This window comes from Echinops telfairi, unplaced genomic scaffold, assembly GCF_000313985.2.
Source record: "Echinops telfairi isolate 266 unplaced genomic scaffold, ASM31398v2 ScPeMD7_7419;HRSCAF=8457, whole genome shotgun sequence".
Classification (NCBI taxonomy): Eukaryota; Metazoa; Chordata; class Mammalia; order Afrosoricida; family Tenrecidae; genus Echinops; species Echinops telfairi.
Window position 1 is genome coordinate 3142555 of NW_022111319.1, and position 20725 is coordinate 3163279.

At 36.2% G+C, this 20725-nt stretch overlaps 1 protein-coding gene across 1 annotated transcript in view; it reads left to right on the top strand.

Moving 5' to 3' along the window:
- BRWD3 (bromodomain and WD repeat domain containing 3) overlaps window positions 1–20725 on the top strand; it is a 159649-nt gene that overhangs the window by 51632 nt on the left and 87292 nt on the right. Inside the window, exons 7-9 of the mRNA XM_045297364.1 lie at window positions 9773–9933; window positions 11251–11472; window positions 15972–16051. Of these exons, the coding sequence (XP_045153299.1) occupies window positions 9773–9933; window positions 11251–11472; window positions 15972–16051 (463 nt within the window). The remainder of the gene's footprint in view (window positions 1–9772; window positions 9934–11250; window positions 11473–15971; window positions 16052–20725) is intronic.

Genomic DNA, 20725 nt, shown 5'->3' on the forward strand with positions numbered 1-20725 from the left:
TATTTCATCAATTCTTGAAGCCTTGGTTTTGGCTAATGCTTTCAGTGTAGCTTGAACTTCCTGTTTGAGCACCATTGGTTCTTGATCATGTTACCTCCTGAAATGATGGAATACCAACGAATTCTTTTTGGTACAGTGACTGTATTCTTTCCCTTTCCTCTTGATGCTTCCTGCATCGTTCAGTATTTTCCCTGTAGAAGCTTTTTAAAATTGTGCCTCAAAGATTAAATTTTTCTTGAGTTCTTTCAGTTTCATATGTGCTGAACGTTTTTTCCTTTTGGTTTTCTTATTCTAGGTTCTTGCACATTTAGTTTTATTTGACTTTGTCTTCTCAAGGCAACCTTTGAAATTTTCTATTTACCTCCTTGGTCTCATCATTTCTTCAATTTGCTTTAGCTGCTCTACAATTAAGAACAAGTTTCAGAGTCTCTTCTGACATCCACTTTAATCTTTTCTTTCTTTCCTGTCTTTTTATGTGGTTATAGAAAAGAACGCTTTTGCATGGTGTTTGGAGGGTAAATAGAAAATTTGGCAGAAGATTAGCCTTACTTGGAGAGTTTGCTATAAGTCAGCATTGGTTGTTTTTTGTTTGGATGCCAGAAGGTCACGATGAGGGCATTTAGTCTTTACTGTGCGTGTTAGGTGGGCTGGATCTTATCTCAGCCAATTCTGAAACCCCAGCTGCCTCCTTGTCTTAATTAAGCAAGAAAATGGCTATTTACCTAATATGGTAGATAGTTATTGGATATATCCCACATCATTAAAATAACAGACAAGTCACTCCAAACTGACACCATAATCCTAAGCATAGAGGCTAGGATTTGCAGTCTATCACAAAATGTGGGCTATGGCTAGAAGGACCATATTTATGTAAATCACTGCATTGTAGACCTTACTTGAATCGTAAAATAATTTTGATCTATCACTGCCATAAGCCACATCATATCTTGTGTTTCATAAGTGAACAATTTGGAAGCGCATCTTGCAAAATTATAAAGAAGGATTTAGGAGACATGATAAATTTCAAATAGATTATTTTAAATTTAAATACATTTTGTACATATACTTGATTAACTTATCCAAGTTGAACTTGTCCACATTGTTATATACAAAAATATATTTTGACACCAAGTTTCTGTTAAAAAGAAAGTTTTCAAGAAGTTATAAGACAAAGTTATGTTCACATCACCACATCAAAGAATATATCCTATAAAGATGGTTGGGACATGACTTTGACCATCTCATACCCCAGATTAGAAACTCATAACTTTAATGCACTCTGTTTTTAAAAGAGTTACCTGATCCCTAACACTAGTGGATAGAGAAGTATACTTTTTTTTAACCCAACATAACTTAGGTTACTTGGTTATCCTGCTGTAACCATTAATTTTGGAATTGTTTTGCCATTTGACTTTAAGACTGTAATACTATATTCCTTAAATAAAGGACAGAATAATAACACCCTTTATGATGCTTTTGAAATGATTAAATATAACCATGATCCTTATAACACCCATTCAGGCAGTGTCTGAACACATATACTATACATACATGGTCCCAACCCCCATAAAGCCTATTACATTAAAAATTCAAAGTATATGGTTTATAATAATAAATGGCACTACTCTGTGTGCATCGAAGCATTATTGTTGTTGTATTATTATGTTGAAAATGTTTTATGTCTCTGGACATGTTCCTTTGATGTTTGTTATGCATAGAATCGTACACTACATTCTACATACTAAGACAAGCATATGCCTAACTGAAGTTAGATACAAATGTTTCCTAACTGTCCCAACTTAAATACAGATTCAGTTTGAAGACATATTTAGGAAGGGAAATTATTTGTAATCCAGGAACTGCATATAAATCTAGATCTAGATAGATATGGTGCTTGCACAGTATCTAAACATATAATGCCGTATTTCACGGAACATACTGTGGGTGTTAATGGTTGCAGAACTATGATTAATTATACACCCATTCCTCATTTATCGACATGTTTAGGTCCCAAGGACCATGTTGTTGGACAAAATCAGCATTAAGTTGGGGTTTGTCCTTATCCTCAGTGCCCATGCACACACACCCACACCTTTACCCACTAACCTTCCCACCCCCATCCAGGTTGCTCACTAACCTGTCATACAACCCAGTTACATCTTAGGGGGGTGGGGTGTGTGTGTGTGTGTGTGTGTGTGTGAGTGAGTGATGTTGGGCATTCCCTCTCCACCATGCCTTCGTGTAATTTGTAGGGGCTGTAGGTGGTGGTGGTTGTCAGATATTGTCGGCCAATTGTTCTGGGCAGTAAAGTCACTTACCTTCTCTGTGCCCTGGCCCCACCCTCACAGCCTCACTCAGGCACCTTTAGGCACTCACTTGCCCTTTCCCTGTCTGCATAATAAGGTCTTATCATCCCACCTTTGGCCTGTACCCTCTGTCTGACCAGGGCATCATGGAAGAACTAAAGAAGGCATTCTGTGGCTGGTTGTCTATTGTCCCTCATGTGGTATGGCTGTCACTGAGGCCCCAGGCTTATTCGGGGTAGCCTGTGGATGGTGCCACAGGCCTGGTGGCATCCTCACACAGGGCCCAGTCCATTTGGAGGATCTACCTGAGAACTTTTTCAAACTTGGAAATGTGAAATAGCAGTGAGGCGTACATATGAGGGGGTAACCCTCCAAAATGGAATTGCGCTGGGTGGAGCAGAACTTTCCAAGTATGAATTTTCCCCACTAGGCTAACATCAAGCAAATCACTCTGTTAGGGTACCTAGTGGCGTCACCTGGGAAGGTTCTCTCTGGTCACAGTTAATTTTTTTTTTTTATAAAAGCAGTTTCGCTCAAACCTCATTTTTTGTAATGGCCGATTTAAGCAGCTGTGAAATTTTGTTTCCTGCTTGGGAAAAATTGCTGCAGAAACTGTTGTGATGTTGAACACAGCTTACAAGGACAGTACTATGGGAAAAACTCAAGTGTATGAGTAGGTTTCTTGGTTCAAAAAAGGTGAAAAGACAGTTGATGACCAATCTCATTCTGGAGGTCCGTCAACTTCCCGAATAGATGAAAATATTAACTCGTAGTGCATTTGGAGTTTGTTTCACCAGGTCAGACTGTTAATCAAGCTTTCTATTTTGAAGTTCTGAAAAGATTGCATAACAGTATACGACAAAAAAGCCTGATTTGTGGCAGATTGGGGACTGGTTCTGCCACCATGACAATGCGCCTGCTCAAGCAGCTATCTCATTGCTCCAGTTTTTGGCAAAAACCGTATGCATCTCATACTGCACACACTGTACTCACCTGACCTCGCTACGTGCAACTTCTTTTTGTTTCCATGAATGATGAACATGAAAGGACAGCAATTTGATGACGTAGAAGAGATGAAGAAAAAAACGAGGGGGTGTCCTGTCAGTCATCCAAACAGATGAGTTTGAAAAATATTTCCAAGAATGAAATAGTAGATTTTACAAATGCATTAAGTGTAATGGAGAGTACATTGAAGGCGATAAGGTTGTTTTGTATAAAAAGCTAAATACATAGCCTGGGCAGGGGGGGGATTCTCGTTTTTTGGGGGGTACCCCATTGTATAAGAAAACTTTTAAACTAATGACATAAATTTTAAACTTATTACATAACTACAAATAATAATTAATATGAATTGGTTTAATAGTAGGAATAAAAAAGTACAATGAAATCAAAGCAGACATAAGGATGCATGGATATGTTCTCATTTATTTGTACAGAAAACACTTCAGTTATGAACAAGTTACAGTCTTAAATATGTCTTTTGAAGTTGAGTTTGTACATTACGTCAAAACAGTTAATTGTGGTTTGTATCTAATATCAATTCGTCAAATGTTTGTCGTAGTATATAGTCTTCCTTTCTATCATAGCAACCCTATAAGGCAGAATAGAACTGCTCCTTTGGGTTTCTGAGGCTATAAATCTTTACAGGAATAGAAAGGCTGATCTTTCTCACAAGGAGCAGCTGGTGGTTTTGAACTGCTGTCCACCAAGGTTCCCCTCTTCAAATCATATAAGGTTGCTATGGCATTGTAGTATGCTATGTGTTGGGTTATTAACTGTAAGGTCAACAGTTCAAAATCTCCAGTTGCTCCTTGAGAGAAAGAAGGGGCTGTCTATTCCCGTAAATAGTTACAGTCTTGGAAACCTGAAGGGGCAGTTCTACCCTGTCCTTTAAGATTGCTATGAGTCAGAATCAACTTGATGGCAGTGAGTGAGTGATAAATCAGAATTGAGGCATGAGGTACCTTTCTATGCATAACAAACATTAAAGAAACATTTTCAGATATATTGAAACATTCTAAACATAATACAGTAAATATAATAATGTTTTTATGCATATCAGAAAGTAGCACCATTTGTATGTCGCTTCAATTTTTTAATGTAACAGGTTTTTTAGGAGGGTGGTTTGTAGCTATGTAAGTTGGACATTAGTAAGTTGGGCCTACACGTAGTTGTCGTATTTTAATACTGTATTCAACTTTGCTACATGTTGGAAGATAAATTGTATATCTCAATCTGAATTATGGTTACAGTAGAAATAAGAGAAAACAATTCACTCAAATAGTGCATTTGATAGAGACTTTCTTACGCAATGTAGTGTATGTGCTTTTATTGTTACTTTTGAGAAAAGGAAAAGTGGATTTGAACACCCCCAATCCACAAAAGAGCTATATGATAATTATGCTAGTAAGCAAAGTTTTGAGACAGAAGAGCCAATCCTGTCCCCCACACCAATTTAAAAGTTATTCAAGAGCCAAAAAGATTATTTTTAAAAACAAATGAAACCACCATTATCTGATAATATCCTTTTAAATGTTATAAAAACAAATGAAACCACCATTATCTGATAATATCCTTTTAAATGTTATAAATAAAACTTAGTTTTTCATTTTCAATTTCACTTCAGAGCCACATGTGCATATTGCAAGAGCTGCATATGGCGTGAGAGCTGCTGTTTGTTGACCCGTGTGCTAGAAAAATGAGATCTACTTCTTTTTATTAGTCAAAAATGAGCCCTTTTTGTTGTTTCTTTATATTCCTTTATCAGCTATTAACAACTGGGGAAAAGATCCCTGGTAATGCATGGGGGTTGCCTACTGTTTTTATGCAAATAATGCATCAAAACTCAACCCCCCCCCTTTGTTAGTCTGGGTAGACTAGAGAAACAAATCCATAGAAATTCATATGTATATGGGAGAGTTTTATATAAAGGGCAATTGTACATTAGGAAAGCATCCCTGCCCAGTTCAGTCCAAGCCCATATGTCCGACATTAGCCCATATGTCTGATACCAATCTATAAAGTCCTCTTCGGACTCATGAAACACATGCATGATGCTGAATGCAGGAAGATCACAGGCCAGTGGGTGCAAAGTCAGTGGTGGTAGAAGCTTCTCAGTGCTGGCAGGGGTCTTCATGTGGCTCCTCCAGTTTCCAGGGCTGCATCAGGGTAGGTCATGTGGCTTCTCCTCAGGGATGTTTTGTAGGAAGTCAGCCTTGTCAGTGGAGTCTCCAAGGGAGTGAGCCCAGAGAGCAAAGTGTTTCCCATCTCCAAGAAGGAAAAAAGGAATTTCCAGAATTCTGAGGAGAACGCCATGCCCACACAGAGGCCTCATTGGCTATGTCTTGATTTGACAGGCCAGACTCCACCCCTTCACTCGTAATCCTATCAAACTGACACCAGATTATGTATCTGCCACACCACTCTTGCACATTAGTTTCTTATATATGGTATGTGCTATATACAAGGGGGTTTCAGAAAGTTTATGGAAAAATGGAATTAAATGATGTAATTCCATTTGGATGCCCCTTAATATGTTTGCACATATGTTATTTAACTAGGTGCATTAAATGCAAAATGTACAATACCCTATTCGATACCTGAATAAAACAATAAATAGTACTGGGAAACCGACTAAATGGAGAATACATGCAAAAGTGAGTGTTTATGGAATTCCTGAGTGGAGTCAAAGGCTTGCTAACATTACCTGTTGAGTGGACTGAGAAAAATTTATAGATTTTGTCATCTCAGGGAATAGATAAATACAGTTTTGAAAATTTCTGAGGTTATATGTGCAACACATTAGAACATTTTGTAACTGTTATGAGTAGCAAGGAACCCAGGTGGCACTGTTGGGGTAAGTATTGAACTGCTAACTGAAAGGTTGGTGGTTCAAACTCCCCAGCTACCACGTGGGGAAGTTATATAGATGGGGTTGCTGTGAGGCAGAATCACTCAGTGGCTGTGGTGGCTCAGTGATGACTCAAAATCCAAACCAAACCTAATTCTGACAAGTCAGTTCTGCCTTATAGCAACTGTATAGGACCAAGTAGATCTGCTCCTCTGGGTTTCTGAGGCTGTAAGCCTTTGGGAGAGCAGAAAGCTTCATCTTTCTTCTATGGTGGTTTCAAACTGCAGACTGTGTAGTTAGCCCCCCAATGTCTGACCCACGACACCACCAGAGCACTCTCAGTGATGACTAGGGGGAGACTCCAATAGAAAACATATATTTAAGTTAAAAATGTTTGGTTAAAAGTATTCTGTAACTATTTACACTGTTTCTTTCACGACCTCCCCCCAAAAGCCACCTCCAGATTCCTTACCCATTGGACCTAAATATTAGTCTGAGTAACTAAAAAATGGAGGAAAAGTAAAACTGAAATGGACACGGAGTCTTTAGTGACAAACAAGTTTATTTCAAACATATGAAAAAAAGATTTCATGAAAAATTTTAAACACTTTCAACCCAAAGAGACTGGTTTCATTTCTTTTTGTTCTTTCTAAATTTTATCCATTTATGTACACATATCTTTACATAATTTAAGCCATAGTCCACATCCAATCTTGTTTTATATACCTTGTTTTATAGTTCTTAAAATTTTCTACATTGCTATAGTTTTGTATATTTTCACTATTAATGCTTACATATTAGTCCATTGTATAGTTTTTAATTATCCATTCTTATTAACTGCACTCAGTTATTTTAATGAACACACCAGTGAACATGTACTGTATATACATTTTTTCTTGGTAATCAGGTATATAAAGTTCTAGGATAGGTTCCCAGTGATGAGACAGTGGATGTTTACATTTGCATGATTCTTGAAATGTATCGCCAAATTATTTTCCAAGTGGATCATATTACTCCACCGTGCTACTAGAAGAGTAGATGTATGCCATTTCCATTTTGATTGCCAGCATTAGGTTTTAGAATATTTTTAATGTTAACTTAGTGGGTTCAAAACTATACCTTATTTTCAATTGGAGTTCTTTGATAGGTAAAATAGAACATTTTCTGTGATTCTGGTCATTATTCATATTTTCTCTACTGTGCCTTATTGTTAATTTCTTTTACCCAATCATCTGTTTGGTTTGATGGTTGCTAAGTTTTATATGCATTTAAATATTAAGATTTTGCTATACTTCTTGCAAATATTTCCCAATTTTCTTTTAAATTATTTATTAGGTTTTTATAAAGGGATTTTTTTTAAAGTAAAGCTCAATTATATACACTATAAAGATACATAAAATGCCCAACAATTTTTCCTGATTTGAAAGTCTGCGATCCTAATTATTATGGGTTAAAATCATCATGTTTATATGCTAAGTTTATAAGCTGTGTGTTTACATGCTAAGTTATATTCCTTTGAGGAACTCAAATAATTTGTTGGATGAATAAATGAATGAATGAGTGAATGACTTTCCTCACTGGTAACTGTTTGCCTCTTTTCCCCCTCCCCTCCCCCCTCTCCCTCCCTCCCTTCCTTCCTTCCTTCCTTCCTTCCTTCCTTCCTTCCTTCCTTCCTTCCTGTGGCTCTTTCTTTTCCTGGAAGTTTCTTTTCTCTTTTGTTGTTTTCTCTTTTTCCTGTTGATATTGTTGATGTTAGGTTTGCTTTTATACCTTCAAGCCGTGGTTCTCAGCCCTGGGTAGTTTTACTCTTCTAAGGGGACATTTGACAATGTCTGGACATTATTTTGGTTTGTCTACCTTGAGAAGGGGACTTACTACTGGCATCTAGTGTGTAGGCCACAAATGTTGCTAAATACCCTACAATGGCCAGATAGTCCCTAAAACAAAAAATAATCCAGCTCAAAATATCAATAGGTCCGAGATTGAGAAACTCTGCCTTAAAATAGCATACTGGTTTCCTCCATCCACCTGCAAAGTATAGACTGAGAAAAGAAAAGCAAAAGCAAGAAATGTTTGATTAGAGGAGAATTTCTAAAGTTCCAAATTGAGATACATGCTCATCTCACCATTGACCTATAGAATTTTCTGGAGGTTGAGATGAGTAGCCACTACCAAGAAAAATCTTACATAGTACTGATGCTTATGCACATTCTACCATTATTTACTCAGCTTCTCAGTATTACATAAATACTCAGATCTCTAACTTGTTTTTATGATTTACGTCCAAGATGTTGCTGATTTTGCTATTCACCATTCATTTTTTCATTTTGTCAGTTTAAAATGGCCAGTGGATCTACCTTTGCCTGAAAGAAAGACTCCATTGCTCTTAAGATTGTGAGACATTGAAAGGTTTCATATTTTTTATTGTGGCATGGTTCTAATTGTACTAATCTAGCTAGAACTCAATTCTTGCCTTAATTTTGCCTTGCTTAAACATAAAGCTATTATCACTTGTACTGTATTTATGCGGTGTGATCTTGATTCAAAGTGACTTTGAATTTAGGGGGATCTTATGTTTTGATTGAAATATAAGATGTTGGGTGTTAAATATTTTCATTGTATAAGGGAAATCTGGAGAAATTTTATGGTGCAATGGGTGGTTGTAAATCCTTACATGGGGATGAAGTTTTTCATTTCAGGAAAGTGAGGAGAATCCAAGCTGTATTTGGAGAGTTGTGTAGACTTATGCTTTATTTCAGTGGCTTTTTAAGAAAATGAGGAACAAGGCAAAGCAAACAAAATAATGCTGCAGAACCCAAGATGACTTTATAGGAGTTGATGCTTCTGAAGTTCATTGTTAATGTGAAGAATGTCTACAGATTCAAAAACCCCAAAATGGAGCACACATAGGCAATCCTAGAATGGATTGTTTATTACTTAAAACCTAAATAGTATCATAAAACCAAAGAACTCACTGCCATCAAGTCAATTGTGACTCATAACAACCCGATAGGGCAGGGTAGGACTGCTTCTGTGAGTTACTGGGACTAACTCTTTAGGAGAGTAGAAAATATTGACTTTCTCCCTCCAAGCTGTCTGGTGGCTTTGAACTGCTGGCCTTGTGGTTAGTAGCCCAATGCATAACCATGATGGCACCAGGGCTCTCTCCTCTTGTCAACGTGTCAGTGGTTAAGGAGAGCTATGAGTGTACACCGACGTGCAGGGTTGAGGCTCAAGTTCACTAAAAAATCCTTGTATAAATTTGAACCAAATATAGTGTTAATTTTAAAACTTCTCATGGTATAGTAAGATTTGCCTATGTGTTTTAACTGACAGTATTTTTTACTACAGTGTATCAAGAAAGATGAGTGTGCTTAAGGAAATCATAATGAGACAAAAAGATAGGTCAGACCCCTGGGATTTAACAGAAGACTATGCTTAGTGTTTTTGGATAGTGGACTTAATTTATAAAATAAGGAAATTTAGACTTTTCATGGGCTAGAATTGCTGTGTTGTGTTGTGTACCCTGTTTTGTCTCATCTTAGTATTCATTAATTAACTTTATAAAGTAAATTTTCATTTTTAAGAAGTGAATCTTTGTTTTTGTTTTTTTCAGTGAACATCACTTCTGCCAGGCAATTAACTGGATATAGTCGCTTCAGCCATATTTTCCCTTCATTTGCTTACCAGCACATTAAGATGCATAAGAGAATTCTGGGTCACTTATCATCTGTCTACTGTGTAGCCTTTGACCGCAGTGGGAGAAGAATTTTTACAGTGAGTTTTAAATTTATGATGCTGTAGTATATTGGAAATTTGTAGCAATGGGAGCTAGACTTCATAGCATTCCATTATACTTTATAGGGAATTTATCCTTTTTGGATATGTGAATGTAGAAAAAGATGATTGGAAACTGAAAATCTTTTTCTCATACTGTATGGGTAAATTGGTAAACTATAAAACAATGTCTACTGTCTTTGGGGAAGCAATATAAGAAAATTAATCTTCTGTTTTTATATTCTATATATAATCAACTGTTAGTCTAGAGGTGGTTAGTTTATGTGAAACAAGTTTAGTTTCTGAATTTTATTCCAATTTAGCAAACATTTATTAAAATACAGATTCCCTTTAGCATAATTCTGCCAAGTTTACTTAATTATTAACTACATTATTCTTATTGAGTACCTCAACCTATGTACTTATAAAGATTATAGTTGTTTTATATATTTTTTATTTTAGTATGCGTTATTTTTTAAATTGAGTTTTTTTATTAATCAGATAATATTGTATGCTTTTGAATACAGAATTGTAGCACACTAACATTTCCCAAGAGGTTTAATCTCATTGCATAAGTACTAAGTTAATATAGAAGTATGCATGTCATAGTTTTCTTTTTACAATGGTATGCTACAATATTGGAAGTGGTTTGTACTTGGTGAAAGTATAGCTCTAAAGTTCATTACAAATTCATCCATTGACAACTTTAGGACTCTAAATGTGTCACATCAGTATTTGCATGTTGATGATCATAATGAGGATGACAATTGCCCTCTTTGTTAACAGATAACTATTAAATAACATCAATCACATTAGAGGAGAATTGCTTTTTACTATTTTAAAAATTCTTTTGAGATTCTCAGTAGGAATTTTAATTCAGTATTTTCAACAGCCATTATTTAACTGCTTCAGGTTTGTTAAGAAATGCATGTAGACTTTTAGTTATATTTTAAAGTATTTGTAGAGAAAAAAGTTCAAGCAATTAAAAGAAAACTACTTCAGATCAGTCAGTTAATGCCAAATCACTTAAAAGTGAGTTAAAACAATTTAGAGTTATCTGGACTAGTAATATTTTTGAGGAGTTTTTATAAATGTCATTGCTAATTTGAATAGTACCTTTAGTGCTATCATCTAGGGTTTGTTTATTTTTATGACTGGATCCATATTATACAGAGAAGAAACTTAAAAGGAAAATCTTTGAAGGAACTTAATACAATACTCTCTGCTTTTCTGGGGGGATCGGGGGGCTTGTCTTGTGTGTGTCTGTATTGGCCAATTTCTGCTTCACTGTAAACCTGTGCTTTTGTGTTACTCTAGGGTTCAGATGACTGTTTGGTAAAAATCTGGGCTACAGATGATGGGCGTCTCCTTGCTACACTTAGAGGGCACTCTGCTGAAATATCTGACATGGCTGTTAACTATGAAAATACACTGATTGCCGCAGGGAGCTGTGATAAGGTTGTACGAGTATGGTGTCTTCGAACTTGTGCACCAGTTGCAGTGCTTCAGGGACATTCAGCTTCTATTACTTCCATACAGGTAAGAAAACTGAAACCATACCTCTAACATCTGATGAAAATTCACACACACACACACACACACACACACACACACACACACATTGTATAGATAACAAGAACAGAAAGATCCTCTCTTAGGAGCATTCCTCCTAGACTGCAGACAAGTTTTTTAAATAAATATTTTTTATATGAATCTATTCCCTTAGAATTAATTAGAAGAAGGATTAGAGAGATTCTTCAAATACAATATGAAACAACTTTTATATCTCTTCAGTTTGTAAAGAGGAGAGATGAGTAGTAAATAAATGCCTTAAGAAACACATTAATATCTCTTGGACAAGATATAAATATATTCTAACTTGAAAAATGTTTTTACCAGATATTGGTTGTAAAAGTCTTAGGAACCGCCAAATAAAGTTTCACTTAATAAAACTAAATAAGTAGAACTTTGCCATCTTCTTTATGATACTGAGAACAAAACAAGAATCTTTCTGAAACTGTCTTTTACATGTAAGTCAAAAAGATCACTTTTAAAAAGGAGAGACTTTTCATTTACTTTTCCTATTAGTATACCAGTTAATGTTTTTTGTATATTACTTAAATAATATTTTGCTATATGAGTTAGCAAGAATTGGGTTGAATGTGAATTCAATTAAAAAACGTTGACATCAGAATTTGACCAGAGACAGGATTATGTCATGGATTTTGTTTGTGGAGATTACCAATTTCTTGTGTTCCTACCATCTAATCTGACTGATTATTTCTAGAACCTGGAGACCCTCTCATAAAACAGAAAATAATGTACTTGGTTACATTGAAAAATATTTATGAAACTGATTCCTTTATAGTTTGGTTTACTAGTTTTCTCTCATTTTCTTTTGCACACTTTGGATATTGGAGTGTCCTAGAGATTCATGGACATTTTCTCTATCAATCTTTCCATTAGAGAGTTTACTAAGTCTCAAGGCTTCAAGTATCATCTCTCTCTCTCTCTCTCTCTCTCTCTCTCTCTCTCTCTCTCTCTCTATATATATATATATATATATAGGCCTCGTTTTTAGCTACATACTGGTGTGTTCAATCTTTTCATGTCATCAAGTGGTTATCTCTGAAGCATCTCAACCTTAACATTTACAGTAATTAACTCCTCAATTTTTTTCGCTGGATATGGTCACGTCTGCACCTCCCCATGTCAACAAATGGAAACTTTGTTTTTTCCAATTACTGAATGTAAAACTTTTGGGGTCATCTCATGCTTTTTTCTTTTATACCCCATTTCTAATTGGCCAGCAAATGATATTTGCTCTACTGTCAAAATATACTCAGATTTTGACAAATTCTCAGGACTTCGATCATTCCTACCATTGTAGGTTTTAGGCCTACATTGAAATATACTTCTGACTGATCTTAAAGTGTCTCCCCTGTCTTTGCTCCTGCCTCTATCTAGCCTTTCCTCAGAGGTCAGATTGATTTTAAAAGAGAAACTAGATCATGTCACTACTGTTCCAAACCCCTGTAGATTCCAATCTCAGAGTTAAAGCCTATGTCTTTAAAATGACCAACAAGGCCCTATAAAGCTTTGTCCCTTTTGACCTTACTTCATAAATACTCACTTGCCGTTTCTTACTCTACTTCAACTGCTACCCTCTCTGCTCTATCTTGAACACGCTAGGTATTTCCTACCATTTCTCTCGCTGTTTCCTGTCTATAGAATCCTTAAATACCCCCATGGCTTTCCACCCTCCACCCCCTGCACTTTATAAGGACTTTGTGTAAGTGTCACCTCTAATATCATCTTATTACTCTATTTAAAATGGTAAGCCACACACCAACACCTGATTGGCTACTCTAACAAAAATACCCAAGTGGATGTCTTTAACATATAAATTTATGTACTCATCATTTAAGAGGCTAAAAGTCAAAATCTAGATTCAGGGAGTGGGCTCTATAGGAAGGCATTGTTTTCTCTTGGCTCTGGAAAAAAGGTACTTGTTTCTTTCAGCTTCTTTTCCTGGATGATCTTTATATGGTTAGTTTCTCTCTTCTCCCATCTCTGCTCGGCTTATTTAATCTCTTAAATCTCAAAAGAGATTCATTTACAGTACACCTATACTTATCCTGATTGATTTACATAACAAAGACGGCCCCTTCCCAAATGAGATGAAAACCACAGGCATAGAAGTTCGGATTTACAACAAATATTTTGGGGCAACATATTTCAATCCATTGAAGCCCTGCTAGCATTGGCCTGCTAAACATAAGATCAGCAATTTGAAAGCTCCTTGGGAGAAAAACAAGACTTTCTACTCCCATAAAGAGTTGTAACCTCAGAAACGCAGTGACAAATCTACTCTGTCCTATAGGGTCAATATATGTACGTATTGACTTGATGGCAGTGAGTTTATTTGTTTTTGGTGTTTCAATTTATAACTCTGTATTTATCCTGCTTAGTTTTGTTTCTGTGCATAGCAGTGATGGGCATTTTGCATACTATATACATTATTTATTGTTTATTGACTGTCTCTAATTTATCGTATATTGTCTTTCCAATTTTCTTTTTTTTTCACTTTAATTCCCACCCTTTCCCTTCTCTTTCCTACCCTTCACATCACTTCCTTTCTTAAAAAAGTTGAGCTAATATAATTTTAGTGATTATCAATAAGTAATTTTTCTTGTTATTGCATATTTCATAAATTTTCTATAGTAAATATATATTAATTTGTACATTAGATATAAAAACCACAACTACCATCTCTAACATGATTTGTCATTTTAAAAACATCCAATTAAGATACATCTTAATAGGCTAGGAGTCCCTGGGTCATGCAAAACAAAAGGTTGGAGATTGCAGTCTACCAAGAGGTGCTTTGGAAAAATGACCTACTTAAAAAAAATCAGCCATAGAAAACCCTATAGTTCTACTCTCTCATGCATGATATTGCCAAGAGTTGGAGTCAACTCAATAAGGTTACTATTATTAATGGACTAAACTACCCCTTGTGATTGATGAGACATAGAAGTTATAAAGGTCTTAGAATTTCTTGAAACTTAATAAAATTATACAATTTTATATTTAATTGTCAAGACAAATTTCTGACAAATTTATATTTTAGACTTTTTAGGACTTGTAGTCTGTGTTGCAACTTATAGTTCTAAAATAGCTATAAACAATGGTTATAAAACATTGGCCGTCCCAATAAGATTTTATTCAGTTAAACAAGGAGCAACCTGGGTTTGCAAACTTTCGCAATAGATTATGCATTACACTTTTTAGTGTAGGATTCTTTTACATCACAAATGAAAATACAGGTATGCTACCTGAGTACTGATTTGTTTTTACTGTTATCACTTAATGTGCAATATTAATATTTGTTTGGAGTCAGATCCACAATGTTTAGCGTGTGCTTTCATATGAAAAGACTAAGTAAAAAATGACATCTAACATTTAGTGATAGCTTTCTTTTAGTTAATGAGCCCTGATGGTATAGTAGTTACACATCAAGCTGCTAACAACAAGGTCAACAGTCTGAAATCACCAACCACTCCATCGGAGAAAGACAAGGCTTTCTATTTCTGGAAAAAATTACAATCTCAGAAACACATGGAGGCAATTCTAATCTGTCCAATAGGGTCTCTATGCATCAGAATAGACTCAGTGGCAGCAGATATGTATTCTGTTTTTTCTTTTGCTTTGGATCAAAATTGTATTTAAATTCTATTAGCCTAGTGACTCTTTTTTTTTCCCTTCGAGGTTTTTTTTTTAATTTTAATTTTTTAAACATTTTATTAGGGGCTCATACAACTGTTACCGCAATCCATACATACAGCAATCATGTAAAGCGCATTTGTACATCATTCTCAAAACATTTTCTCTCCACTTAAATCCCCAACATTAGGTCCTCATTTTTCCCATCCCTCCCCAGCCTAGTAACTCTTCCCTTCTTTGTGATTCTTTTTTGATGAGGTATAAAAATACTGAAAATCAAAGCCTGAGAAGCCTATATGATAAAGCCTTCTCGCACCAATTGAGATAGTAGTAGTCTTTAAAAATAGCTACTGACATATATCCCCCTCCCTCTCTTTTTTCACTTTTTATTGTGATTTTTGTGAAAATTTACACAACAAATTAAAGTGGTTTTCCATTCAACAACTCACATACATTTAGTTACGTGACATTTATGGTTAGTTCCACAATGGAACATCACTCTCACCACTTCCTTCCAGGTTTACTGTTTCTGTTTGTCCTTATTTTAATTAGCTTTTATCCCTTTTGATTCCATATGATTGATTGTAATAAGGAGTGCATATATCCCTGGTTTCAGTGTTCTTTTTGAAGACCTACTGTTTGAATGAAAGTTGAGCCTGTTGCGGACCTGAAGAGTAATGAAGCGTTATAGTGTTGGGGGTTTCACCACTCTTGCTCGGGCTCATAAAGCTGCTTCTTTTTATGTTCTTAAGTTTTGTGTCACATTTTTCTCTTACTCTATTCAGAACTCTCTATATTGTGATCCTTTTCAGAGTAGCAGCTGGGTACCATTTAGTTCTTTTGGCCTCAGGGTCTGGAGGCTGAGGTTTATGTGGTCATTTAGTCATTTGAAGTAATAATTTCTGCGTGCTTTTAATTTTTTTCACCATTTTTTGCTCCTGATGGAAAGAGCAATAGTTGCACCTTAGATGGCTACTCACAAGACCCCAGTCACTCTTTACCAAAGCATGATGTCATAGAACATTTTCTTTGTTGACTATGTTTTACCAATTGACTTTGATGTTTCCCCCAAGAATAGAATCCCAAGCCCCAAGGCCCAGCAGCTCAATATATTTGGTTATGGCTAAGCAGCTGATGTACTTTTGCCGCCTGTTTGCTCTATTATATACATGGGCATATTTTCAGTAAATAAAAATATGTATATAGAAATATCATCTGCCAAACCTATATATGGTCATTAATGGTTCTTTTTGTCTACTCCTCCCTGTTTATTTTGCCTGTGTGCCTATGTATTCACTTTTATATGAATGTTTATTATTACTTACATTGCAGGATTGTGTATATAATTGTATTTACCTTTGTTATCTGTAATTTTTGTGCTCCTTTCCTTACTTTCCTTTTCATTAGTGATACTGTGCTAATCACCCCTTATTGTATATTGTCTTTCTAGTCACCCATATTAAAATGTGTCCATTATCTAGTTATAACGTTCCCTTTTCTTACCTCCTATCCCTGGTAAACATCGAACAGTATTATTTTCTTTGTATAAGCTTTCTGTGACATATAATAGTGAACTAATACAATATTTGTCCGTTGTGATTGGCTAATTTTACTCAACACAATGTTTTTCAGATTCATTCACATTATGAGATACAGCACTACTTTATTTTTCAACATTTCATAGTATTCCATGGTATATATGTACCATAATTTTGTTTATGCATTCATGTGTTGATGGGCACTTAGGTTGTTGTGTTAGTCTGGGTAGACTAGAGAAACAAATTCATAGACACTCATATTTGTTTAAGGAAGAGGTTTATAAATGAGAGCAATTGAATACTGATAAAACAGCCCAGTCCAGATCAAATCCATAAGTGTGATATTAGCCCTACCAAACTATAAGCTCCTCTTCAGACTCACGAAACACATGCAATGACATCAAGTGTGGGAAGATCACAGGCCAGTACATAGGAAGTCTTGTGGATCGAGTGGCGTTGTAAGCATCTCAGCGCTGGCATAGGTCTCCACATGGCTTCTCCAGCTCCCAGGGCAGAGGCTCTATCAGCTTAGCCATATGTCTTGTCAGTAGAGTATCTCTCAGGGAGTGCACAGAAAGAGAGTGTATCTCCTGCCTCCAAGGAGGAAATATAGGAATTCCCAGAATCCTCAGGGGAAAGCCATGCCCACGCAGAGGTCTCATTGGCTATACAATGATTGACACACTAGACTCCACCCCTTCATTTTTAATCCTCTCAAATTGGTAACAGACTTTATAACTACCACCGTTGCTTCTCTCATTTTGCTATTATAAATAATTCTGCAATGAACATGGATATATGTACGTATGGTTGTATCCCTGCTATTTTTTCTCTAGGACATATACTTAGTAGTGTGAATGCTGGATCAAATGGTATTCCTATTCCTAAACTTTTAAGGAAATGCTGTTTTCCACAATATTTGCACCATTTTGCAGTCCTACCAGTAGTGTGTGAGGGTTCCAATCTCTTTAGCCCCTTGCTAGCACTTTTTTCTTTTGTTGGGGACCCTTACAGCTCTTATCACAATCCATATATATGTCCATTGTGTCACACACATCTGTACATATGTTGTCACCATCTTTTTCAAACCATTTTCTTTCTACTTGAGTGCCTAGCACCAGCTCCTCATTTTTCTCTCCCCCCCTCCCTCTCCTGCCCTCCCTCCCAATATCCCCTTGGTAATTTATAAATTCTCGTTTTTATTTTCATGTCTTACACCGACTGCTGTCTCATTTCACCCACTTTTCTGCTGTCCATCCCCCTGGGAGTGGGGGGCTATACGTTGATCATTGTGATAGGTTCCACCTTACCCCCCCCCTGACCCTCCTAGTACTGCTGCCCCCCTAGTACTGCTGCCCCCTTATTGGTCCTGAGGGATTTATCTTCTCTGGATTCCCTGTGTTGCGAGCTCTTATCTGTACCAGTATACATGTTCTGTTTTAGCCAGATTGGGAAGATAGAATTGGGGTCATGGTGGTGTGGGGGGTGGGAGCATTAAAGAACTAGAGGAAGGGTGTATGCTTCATCAGTGCTATACTGCACTCTGGCTAGCTCTTCTCTTCCTTCTGGCCCTCTGACAGGGGGTGTCCAATTGACTACCGATGGACTCTGGGTCTCCACTCTGCCCGCCCCCTCGTTCCCACTGATATTCTTTTTATTTGTTTGTTTGTTTTGGTTTGGTTCTTTAATGCCTGATACCTGATCCCATCAACACCTCATGATCACACAGGCTGCTGTGCTTCTTCCATGTGGACTTTCTTGCTTCTCAGCTAGATTGCCGCTTGTTTATCTTCAAGCCTTTAAGACCGCAGATGCTATATCTTTGGATAGTCGGGCACCATCAGTTTTTTTCACCACATTTGCTTATGCACCAATTTTGTCTTTAGCAATCATGTCAGGGAAGGTGAACATCACAGAGTGCCGTGTTAGCAGAACAAATTATTCTTGTGTTGAGGGAGTACTTGAGTGAAGGCCTAATGTCCATCTGCTACATTGTATATAAATGTATTTCCATATATACTTGCCTTTATTTAGACTTCTGCACATGTCCTTTGCCTCCCAGGTCTTTCCTCTATGTCCTTTTACTTTCCTCCCGTCACCCTATCATGTACATTCTGGTTTTGGTAATTCCTCTCGGATACACTGCCCTTGATCAAGCTTTATTCTTATGCTGGGGGGAAGTGATCGCTGATTGTTATTTTAACTTGTACGTCTTTAGTGGCTGATGATATTGATATTTATTCATATCATTCGTATTTGTTAGTTGCCCGAGTCTCTTCTTTAATCAAGTTTCCGTTCATGTCCTTCATCCATTTTTAAATCGTATTGTTTAGTTTTCAATTGTCTTATGGTTGTAGAGGTGGTGAAGTTTTCTGTAAATTTTGAGATTAGTTCCTTCTTGGATCGCTCATTGTCAATTTTTTTTTTCACAATCAGTAGATTCTCTTTTGGAAAAATCTTTTGATGTGCATAATAAGGGCTTAATTTGTAAAGATCTCTGGTTTATAGTTTATATTCTGCTGTTTGTGAATTTCGGATTTTGTTTAGTCCTTTATGCCATAAATGAAAGCCCTGAGATTTGGCCCTATTTTTCTTTGATTATCCTTATAGTTTTAAGTTTTATGTATAGGAATTTCTGCATATGATGTGCGATATGTATCTTGGTTAATTTTTCTGCAAAGGATATCTAATTTTTGCCAGCCCCATTTGTTAAAGAGACTGCCTTTTTCCCATTCAATGGACTCTCTATATTGCTTTGGGTATTTTTAATATTTTCACAATGTTTTCTTTTCTTTTTTTTCCCCTCCTGTCCATGAACATGGTGTGTTCATTCATTTAGGTAGGTATGTCTTAGTTTCTTATGGAGCCCTGGTGATGTAGTGGATACACATTAGGCTGCAAGGTTAGCAGTTAGAAATTACCAGCCACTCCACAGAGGAAGATGAAGCTTTCCACTCCCATGAAGAGTTACTGTCTTGGAAACCCACAGGGGCACTTCTACCCTGCCCTATAGGGTAGCAATGGATCAGAAGTGACTCAATGACAGTCAGTTTGGTTTTATCTTAGTTTCCAGTTGTAGTATTTTATTTTTAAATATCTTTTCCCCAATATGATATGAGCAAATGTTTGACCTACTATGCATTGTCCATGGTGGCAAGTTAATATAATTCAAATTTCAAAATGAAAAATACCATAGTTATTGCAGTCTATGTATAAAATCAAAATATTAAAATCCAAAAATGTAGAAATCAATTTCTAGGCACTATTTTTAGAGTTACTTTTCAATTCTCTACTTATATCCCAAAACTCATACCCAGCTATCCTCAAGTTCCTTTTGAATCACAGAGTAGAACTTCCCCATAGAGTTTCAAAGGTTGTTGCATAGAAGCTATACAAATTCTAACATTTTTTTCTCTATAAGCCTAATTAGCAAGCTTGCAATGTCTTTACTAGTAATGTCATTGAGTTTATTGCACTAAAAGTAGTGCAATAATTCCATTAGAGTGTGATGTCAAATGAGTGTAGAATAATTCATTTTAGGACTAAATATTCTATCTTACATTCAATTACTAACTTACTCTTTTTACAGTTCTTAATATATTAACTTTATGGAAAAAATTTGAGGAATTCTGGAATAGTGGTTACAGGGCTCAGCTACTAACATGAAGGTTAGTAGTTCGAAACCAGCAGCTGCTTTGCAGGAGAAGGTTTTGTCAATCTGCTTCTGTAAAACTTTACACGCTTACAAACCCTATGGGGCCAGGTTTACTGTGTCCTAAAGGTCTCTGTGAGTGCAAATCCACATGACAGCAGTGGGTTATGTTGGTTTGCTTTGAAAGATGTTTATTACTCGGGAGAATTTAGATTAATATCTCTTGAAATAAATTCTTTAAGGAATTTATTTTAAAGTGTATTGATTATGTGGCCTCTGATATGAATTGTGAATTTATTATGTGACTATTATTGGCTTAGCGTTGGGTTGCTAACCACAAGGTTAGCAGTTTCAAACCACCAGCAGCTTCATGAGA